This window comes from Melospiza melodia, chromosome 9, assembly GCF_035770615.1.
Source record: "Melospiza melodia melodia isolate bMelMel2 chromosome 9, bMelMel2.pri, whole genome shotgun sequence".
NCBI lineage: Eukaryota > Metazoa > Chordata > Aves > Passeriformes > Passerellidae > Melospiza > Melospiza melodia.
The window spans coordinates 32,892,146-32,901,442 of NC_086202.1; the positions used below are offsets into that span (position 1 = coordinate 32,892,146).

The 9,297-nt window shown below is 55.5% G+C and overlaps 1 protein-coding gene across 1 annotated transcript; it reads left to right on the forward strand.

Moving 5' to 3' along the window:
- The first annotated feature begins 4,568 nt into the window (after positions 1–4,568).
- Positions 4,569–9,086, forward strand: LOC134422281 (protein ecdysoneless homolog). Its single transcript, XM_063164271.1, has 5 exons — positions 4,569–4,767; positions 5,728–5,845; positions 6,201–6,288; positions 7,764–7,847; positions 8,366–9,086. Exons 1-5 carry the CDS (start codon positions 4,569–4,571, stop codon positions 8,576–8,578), a joined length of 702 nt encoding a protein of 233 aa, XP_063020341.1. The 3' UTR covers positions 8,579–9,086.
- The last annotated feature ends 211 nt before the right edge of the window (positions 9,087–9,297 follow it).

Below are 9,297 nucleotides of genomic sequence, written 5' to 3' on the forward strand. Positions count from 1 at the left end.
GCTGGTGCCGCTGTGCGCTCAGATTCTGCGGGCACTCGGGCTGGTGCAAAAGCCTTGCTAAGGAAAAGGGTCCTACTCTGTTGAAGCCGGTCGAGAACCGTAGCCCCTTGGAAGCCCCTTCTGGGACTCTCAAGAGTGAATTACGGCAGGCATTTTCGGAGTGAGCCTGGCCAGGTGCCCGGTACCAGCAATTCCCGCGAGTTCCTTGTGCCGGCTTCCCCCATGTGCCCCCCGCCCCTCACCGCGGCCCCCCCCACAGCGAGCCCTGAGCTGGGGCAGCACCGACCGGGGGTCCCTCCTGAGCTGGAGCCGCCTGCGTGCTCCGCCGCTGCCTCTGCTCCCCGGGCACTCGAGATGGTGCCACTGGGTGCCGAGGGAGGTGTTTGAGCAGCGTTTAGCCGATTTCACAAATCAGCATGCGGGAAAGCAGCGAGGGACGGTGACGACTGCCCGAAGGGGAACAGCAAGCGAGAGGGCAGAACGGCAGAGCAGGGCCGGGCAGGATGAGTCACGGAAATTACCCGACAGTTCTTTTATTTACTCAGACTCCGCGGGCACTGCGGCTGGTGCCGCTCTGCGATCAGGCGCCGGGGGCACTCGGGCTGGTGCCTCAGCACAGAGCCGATGTGGGAGCTGCTTTTGGCCGTTTTGACCGATGTGCGTGCAGGAAAGCAGCGAGGGGCAGCGACGAGTGGGGGAGAGGAGCAGCGAGCTTGGGGGGGAAGAGCAGAGCAGGGTGTCTCATGGAAATCACCGTAGTGATTTGTTTTCTTGCACCAAAGTGACTCCTGGCGCAATATTGGGAGTCAGAGTCAGGGGCATATTCAGAAGCAGGAACGACGCCAGGGGAGCAGTCAGGTCACTCCTGTCCTGCAAACACCTTGCTAAGGAAAAGGGCCCCATGCTGTTGCCGCTGGTCGAGAACGGGAGCGCCAGGAAATCCGCTTCTGGGGCTCTCAAAAGTGAATTACGGCAGGAATTTTTGCAGTGAGCCTGGCCAGGTGTCCGGTGCCGGCCCCGAGCCGGGCTCCGGGTGTCGCCACCGCTGTGGAGTGACCCGAACGCGGCGCCGGCCGCCCTTCCCATCCCGGCCGGACTCCGCGGGCACTCGGGCTGGTCCCGCTGTGAGCTCAGACTCCGCGGGCACTCGGGCTGGTGCCGCTGTGAGCTCACACTCCGCGGGCACTCGGGCTGGTGCAAAAGCCTTGCTAAGGAAAAGGGCCCCACTCTGTTGAAGCTGGTCTAGAACCGTAGCCCCTTGGAAGCCCCTTCTGGGGCTCTCAAGAGTGAATTACGGCAGGCGTTTTCGGAGTGAGCCTGGCCAGGTGCCCGGTACCAGCAATTCCCGCGACTTCCTTGTGCCTTGTGCCGGCCGCCCCTCTCCGCGGCCCCCCCCCACAGCGAGCCCCGAGCTGGGGCAGCACCGACCGCGGGTCCCACCTGGTCTGGAGCCGCCTCCGAGCTCCGCCGCCGCCTCGCCGGGCTCCGGGTGCCGGCACCGCTGCCGAATGAAACCGGCGCTCCTCCGCTGCCGCTCCCACTCCGGCCAGACTCCGCGGGCACTCGGGCTGGTGCCGCTGTGCGCTCACACTCCGCGGGCACTCGGGCTGGTGCCGCTGTGCGCTCACACCCCGCGGGCACTCGGGCTGGTGCAAAAACCTTGCTAAGGAAAAGGGCCCCACTCTGTTGAAGCTGGTCGAGAACCGTAGCTCCTTGGAAGCCCGTTCTAGGGTTCTTAACAATGAATTACGGCAGGCATTTTCGCAGTGAGCCTGGCCAGATGCCCGGTGCCAGCCCCGAGCCGGGCTCCGGGTGCCCCCACCGCTGTGGAGTGACCCGAACGCGGCGCCGGCCGCCCTTCCCATCCGGGCCGGACTCCGCGGGCACTCGGGCTGGTGCCGCTGTGCGCTCACACTCCGCGGGCACTCGGGCTGGTGCAAAAACCTTGCTAAGGAAGAGGGCCCCACTCTGTTGAGGCTGGTCTAGAACCGTAGCCCCTTGGAAGCCCCTTCTGGGGTTCTTAACAGTGAATTGCGGCAGGCATTTTCAGAGTGAGCCTGGCCAGGCGCACGGTACCAGCAATTCCCACGAGTTCCTTGTGCCGGCTTCCCCCATGTCCCCCCCATCCCTCTCCGCGGCCGCCCCCTCCGCGAGCCCCGAGCTGGGGCAGCACCGACCGCGGGTCCCACCTGGGCTGGAGCCGCCTCCGAGCTCCGCCGCCGCCGCCGCGAGCCGGGCTCCCGGTGCCGCCACCGCTGTGGAATGAAACGAGCGCTCCGCCCGCCGCTCCTCCCATCCCGGCCAGACTCCGCGGGCACTCGGGCCGGTGCCGCTCTGCGCTCACACTCGCGGGCACTCGGGCTGGTGCCGCTCTGCGCTCACACCCCGCGGGCACTCGGGCTGGTGCCGCTCTGCGCTCACACTCCGCGGGCACTCGGGCTGGTGCCGCTCTGCGCTCACACCCCGCGGGCACTCGGGCTGGTGCCGCTCTGCGCTCACACTCCGCGGGCACTCGGGCTGGTGCCGCTCCACGCTCACACCCCGCGGGCACTCGGGCTGGTACCGCCCTGTGCTCACACCCCGCGGGCACTCGGGCTGGTGCCGCTCTGCGCTCACACTCCGCGGACACTCGGGCTGGTGGCGCTGCAGGTCGGGGCTCTCGCTGTGGGAGGGTTTTGGCTCCTCAGAGCGCGGCAGCGATGCCGAGCAGTAGGGGAGCCGCGACCGGGGCGGCAAAGCGAGTAGCGCGCCGCGGGGACACCGACGTTCCTGTCCCGAAAAAGGCGTGCTAAGAAAAAGGGCCCCACTCTGATGGAGCTGGGGAAGAAGAGCAGCCCCAGGGAAGCCGCTGATGGGGCTCTCAACAGTGAATTCTCGCAGGGATTCTTGGGCTGGGCCAGGTCAGGTGCCCGGGGCCAGCTCTGAGCCTCTGCTCCTGCCCCTGGGCAGGCAACAGAACACAGCAGGAAAGGCTCGGGGCTCTCAAGAACGGCAGCCAGAGATTTCTCACCCATTATAAGTGTAACAAGCCTGGAATTGGGACATTAATTTTACTTGAATTTATTATCAAATAAATTGGAGGAAGGGAATGAGAAATGCATCAAATCCTATAAATGCACCTTCTCCCTGTTAAGAATAAGAAGCTTGAGTAGGCCAATATTCAAGCAGCAATCAATTTATTATTTAATATGGTAAAGTATGAGCAATACAGCGCTGGGTACAGTGGGGGAAGTTTTGCCTCCAACTGCACACCAATAATTGAGGGTTACAGGTATTTTTAGGGGTACTCATCAGCTTTCTCAGCAGTTCCTATTTCCAATTTTTTTACTCATCAGCAATTTTTATTCGAAATTATTACATCATAATACTATACACTATTGTGATCTCAGTTTCTCAGGATGTATCTCAAAAGGAGTATGCCCAGATGGTGACAGTCCAGTTTCCGAAAGAAGAAAGACAAATCCCATCTGGAGGGGTCCAGCTCCCCAGATGTGTGTCCACCTTTTAATTGCAGAGACCATAAATCCCATAACAGTGATGTCCAGCTTCCCTTTGGTCGAAACCCTAAATCCTTGGGGTGATGTTCATCTTCCTTTCTCAAGCTGTTTTTCTCTGCTTCAATAAGGCGTGAGATAAGCATATTTCCTTTATATATATTCCAAAGCTATAGTTTCAAGGATACAAGTAATATTCTAAAATTATACTTCAAAAGGTTATTATTGCAGAACTCTTTATGGATTAAATACAGGCAAAAAGCAACATCTTTAACACTTTAATTCCAATGCTCCTAAATCAACCAGGGTTAATTTGCAAACAACAGATAGGTTCAAAGACCTTTTTCCATGCTTTATTCTCCTCAGTTATTATTAGAATTCACAGCTCTCCCATTGTCGGGGTCCACACATTTCGCATTCACAACTACACACATTGCCTGTTTGTACGTGACACGAAACACAACTTTGTATTTCACAAAACCCAGATGTTTTCTGCCTCAAAACTATATTCAAGTCTCTTGGACTTGACAACTTGACCCTATACCAATAGGACAGCTGGATCAAAATCAGTTAAACTTAAACCTAAGATGCTGTGAATTGAGGTAGAGCTCCCTAAAAGCAGAGATGACGCCATTATCCCTGTAGATTAATTACATTGAATTAAATTATATACAACAAGAGTAAACGAGCCGAATACGTCAGAACTGACCCAACTCTTGGGTCAGGGGATAAGAGCCGGTTACGGGCTCTTATTTAATCGCGTTCGGTCCCACCGGTGTCGGGCCGGGACCGGTGCTCAGGAATGCCGGGAACCATCTCCCGTCGGGGACAGGGGGTGACCGGGCCGTCCCGGGGCCCTGCTCGGTGCTGGGGGCAGCGCGGGCGGCAGGCCCGGGAGCGGGGCCGGGGGATCGCGACCGGGACCGCGCTGGGGCTCGGGGCCGCGCCGGGCACCGGGGCAGCGGCGGCCACTCACGGCTGCACCGGTTTCCGCGCGTATCGCGATATCACCCTCAGCGCCGCCGCCATCGCGCCGCTCCTCCCCGGGGGCGGAGCGCTTTGGGCCCCGGCGCGATGGAGGCGCTGCGGCGGCCGGCGCTGCCCGAGGTCGCGGTGCGCTCCCGCCTGTTCGCGGCGGCGGCGGCGGCGGGCCCGGGCGGCGAGGCGCTGCTGCGGCGCTGCGCTGAGCTGACCCTGGTGCGCTTGGCCCCGCTCCTGGCCGCCTGCGTGTGGCAGCGGCAGCCGTTCCGCCTGCGCTACGTGCCGGGCCGCGGTGAGCCGGGAGCGGGGCGGAGGCGCGGCGGGAGGAGCGCCCGGAGCGGGGGGACCGTGAGGGGGATCCGGCGGCCGGGAACCGGGAGAGCGTGAGGGAAGACCGAGGGCTCCTGAGGGGGAACCAGGCGGCTGGACTCGAGGAGTCTCTGAGGGAGAACTAGGCGGAAACGTTTGAAGGGGATCCGGCGGCCGGGAACCGGGAGCTTGTGAGGGTGAACCGGGAGAGTGGTAGGGACACCTGGCGGCCGGGAATCGGAATCTTTAGAGGTTAATCCGGCGGCCGGGAACCGGCAGCGTGTGAGGGGGAGCTGGACCGTGTGAGGACGACCCGGTGGCCGGGAACCGAGGGCGTGTGAGGGGGAACCGGGGAGGTGTGAGGGGATCCGGCGGCCGGAAACCAGGAGCGTCTGAGGGAGAACGGGGATCATTGGAGAGGGATCCGACGTCCAGGAACCGGGAGAGTGTGAGTGGGGACCGAGAGAGTGTCAGGGGCACCCGGCGGCCGAGAGCCGGGATCTTTTGAGGAGAGTGCGGCGGCCGAGAACCGGCAGTGTGTGAGGGGCGACTGGGCCGTGTGAGGAGCACGCGGGGGCGGAGGTGTGAGGGGAACTCGGCGGCCACAAACCAGGAGCGTCTGAGGGGGGAACTATGGCGTATGATGGGGATCCGGCGGCCGGGAACCGACGGCGTGTGAGGGGGACCCGGCGGGCTCGAACCGGGAGCGTGTGAGGGGGACCCGGCGGCTTCCCCGACTCTCGGTGTCACAGCACGGGTTAACCCAGTGAGGCATCTGGTGCCGCCTCCCTGCTGCAGCCGGGCCGTCCCCGAGCACAGGACACAAGATTCTGTCAGCAGGGTCTGGGATATCCGCAGCGAGGGAGACTCCGCAGCCCGTGTGGACAATCTGTTGCTGGGCACGGCGTTGCTGAGCCGCCTCTCGTCTCTGTGCCCCGTGCAGGCGAGATCCCGGCGCACTTGGGCGGCACCGCGGAGTTCGGGGATAACGTGGAGGATGAGTGGTTCATTGTGTACCTGCTGCGGGAGATGAGCAGGGAGTTGCCGGGGCTGGCAGCCAGGTAAGGCGGGTGCTGCTGAGCTGCTTTAGTGGGAGGGTTGCCAAGGGGCAGTGCCTGTGCTCTGAAGGTTCTGTCTTACCATTGCCCATCCTTGGAGGTGTTTCCCCATCCCAGACACGTTGGAAGTGTCCAAGGGCAGGTTGGATGGGGCTTGGAGCAGCCCGGGCTAGTGGAAGGTGTGCCTGGCTGTGGCAAGGGTGTTGGAAACAGGCGTTGATATTTAAGGTCCCTTCTAAGCTTAGACTTTTTATGGGCTTATGAATATTTAAAAAACCCCTGCAGGCATGGATTCAGAAGTGTGTCGTTGTGCTCTGCAAAGCTTTTCCTGCTAAATTTTCAATTTCTCTTTGGCCAGTATTGATGACAACGATGGAGAGTTTCTTTTGATAGAAGCAGCTGATTTTCTCCCAAAGTGGCTGAATCCTGAGAGCAGTGAAAACAGGGTGAGTAAAACTTGTGTACAGTTGGCAAGGGGACCACAGTGGTCTTTTCTGTAGCAGCTGGAGTTTTCTCTTGCACCTCTAGCCAAGTGGTCTGACTGCCTCTGAAAATCCAGTGATGTCTGTCCTTGACTGTTGCTCCCTTCAGGAGCACTCCTGTGTCCTCCTGAACTTTCAAGCTCTGCTAGAACCACTCGGATGATTTTATTGTTGTTGTTTTTTTCCATATTGTGGGAGTGTTTAGGCCAGAGGATTTGCTGCCCTCAGGGTAGGGAATGCTCAGGGCTGGAGTGTTGCTGTCTCTGTAAGGACACAGGCTTTGTCTGGTCCAGGTGAAATAATGAGCAGACACCTTCCCCTGGATATGGATGGCTGCTAATGGCAAAGGATTAAAATGGAGATCGTTAATTTGGTCAGTAGCAAAAAACTGTTCAATTCTTTTTCCCCTGCTCCAAGATTCTTACAAAGGGCTGGAACACAACACCAAAATGGATTGCAAGTGTGTACCTGGAGTGTCAGGCTCATACTTTCTTTTTGTTTGAGGGAAGAGACAGAGTGAGGGAGTTGGGAACGTTGCATTCAGGGCTTTTCTTAGGATCAGGAACCAACAGACGTTCACATGTGACACTTGAAATGCTGCTTTTTAATGCCTGGGATGTTCTGAAGCAGTTAGGCTGTGCTGGTTCTCCTGAAGCAATTCTCCAGTTGAAGAGAAACGTGTAACAGTTATTGTTGTTAGGGAAACAGGATATATTCAATGAAACTTGTTGCAATTAAAATAGGGATTTTTCCTGGTTGGATCGTGGTCTCTGGCATCTCAAATAACCATTTTAGAAAAGCTGTGCTCCTTCCTGCATTGGTTCTCTATTTGTACTTGAAGGAGAAGGATGATTTCAAGGTGAGGCAGTGTGTCTGTGGCTTTTGAACATTGCAGGGAAAATACATTTGAAGCCTTGAACTTGTCTGAGGAGTTGCAGTGGGGCCAGAGCTTGAATCCTTATCTCTGTATGAAATGAATTAATGTGTTTAAAGGGGACATGTGCCATTTATTCCCCTTTGAAAGTAATTTATTTTGGAAATTAAAAAGCAAAAAGGAAGATGTGTGGCTTGATTCATTCATCTAAAGCAAGGGAGAAATACACTTGAGTGAAGGAAACCCCCATGTGTGATTGTGTGAGGTGTGACTGATTTCACTGGTTTATATTTCATTTCCACCCCTCTAGAATTCAATATTCTTCAAGATCCATACATAACACCATAGACCTATCTGGGCCCATGCAAGTGTGATTTTATGTGTGTTTGGGTTTTGTGACTTCTGGAGGTTTTGCTCAGATTCTTTTTTTTTTTTAAGATGCCTTTGACTACTTCTTTGAAGTTAATATATTGGACATAAATTCAGTACTTACTTGAAGACGATAAAATTGGACAACTTTATGGAGACATTTAGGTTAATATCCTTTAATATACTTCAGTTATAGGAATGGCCCCTTTGCGGTATTGAGTTCCAAGTGCAGATGGCACAGACCAACGCTGGGAAAAGTTTCAGCAGCCACAAGAGAGGGGTGAGTGTGCCTTGAGCTCTGATTTGCAGCAGTAATTTCCAAGCAGGAAATGTGCTGCAAGTGGCCATTCTGAGTAATGGGATTGGAACCTTCCCACATGCAAGTAAAGTGTGCTGGACCTGCACCATCATACATTTTTTATAAACTGAAACTTACCTAAGCTTGGAATTTGCCCATCTTTTCAGAGGCTTAGACCCATTTCCCTGTTTTTAGTAGTAGGGCAAGCAGCTGCAGCTTCACTTGTGAGTTCCTGTAGTAGTTTTCTCCCATAGGAAGCTGAGCCAGGACTCAGCAACACTTTGTGTCCTTCTCTTGGAACTCAATGTGGGTAATGGAGAGTGGTGATTTTCAGCTGGCATGAGCATTTGGTGTCTGAATTCCTGTCTGTCAAGTCTCAGGAGTGTACTGGACTTTGTAGGCTGCACAATTGTTGTCTCTTTTCTCCTGTGGTTTGCCTTTTTTCCCCCTTAAATCTGCTCATGCAATTTGATAAAGCTTTCTCTTTGTACTCCCTGCAGGCAAGTTCTGTTGGAGCAGCCCCATGTGAGAGTGCTGGCCCTGACTGTGGAGCTGAGGCTGCTGAGCTGGCAGCCCTGGATGTGGACATGAACCTGGTGGCAAAGCTGCTCGAGTCCTACAGTGCCCAGGCTGGCCTGGCAGGACCCACCTCGAGCATTTTACAGAGCCTGGGGGTGAATTTACCTGAGAGCTCAGAGCTCACTGGCAGCTGAGCAAGGCAGGGAGAGCCTTGGCACCAGACATGGCTGCTGGGGAGATGGAGCACAGACACACGAGCAGGATGGGGGAGAAGAGGCCAAAGGTTTGAATTTGGAGCATTCTGTTCATTATGTGTCACTCCAGCAGAGTGAATTCACCTGCAAAAGCTTCTGTTTGCACACTGTCTTGGGTGGAAATGAGATTTTCCCAGTGCTAGCACAATTTCAGAAAACTGGAAAGTGATGTTGAATGCATGACTCAAATGATGTTCTGTTTTATTACATAATCTCTCTTCCATTTTTCCTTTCAGTGATCCAATTTGCCACATTTCGAAAATGTCCTTTTACCCATTGCTGAGTGGGTTCAATATCTGGGGAGCAGTTCTTGTTGTGAAAATGCTGCTGCCTTCAGGGGCAGGTGGGGAAATAGCACATTGCAGGAAGAGTAATTGGATCAAATGTGTAAATACTGGCCAGAAGTATTATTTAATTTTATTTCAATAAAAACAAAAATACATCTTGATTTCTGGATTTCTTTGAGGGTATGCATAACTTCCTCGGTACAGTATCAGTTCTTGGAGTGAAAGTATTTTTGTAATTGTTCATTTTCTGAATGAATTCCATTACTGCTGAATGTTGATATACAGCTACTGCTGGCATGATGTGAGCCCAGGCTGAGCAGTTTGGGGTTTTTTCAGTGAAAATGTGGCTGGAAGGCATGCAGCATGTTGCTT

Bases quoted from the DNA above. Each gene is read 5' to 3' on its own strand.
- LOC134422281 (XM_063164271.1), top strand. From the start codon at position 4,569: ATGGAGGCGCTGCGGCGGCCGGCGCTGCCCGAGGTCGCGGTGCGCTCC. The intron at 4,768-5,727 runs GTGAGCCGGGAG...TGCCCCGTGCAG, and splicing joins GCGCTACGTGCCGGGCCGCG to GCGAGATCCCGGCGCACTTG. The intron at 6,289-7,763 runs GTGAGTAAAACT...CTTCAGTTATAG, and splicing joins CTGAGAGCAGTGAAAACAGG to GAATGGCCCCTTTGCGGTAT.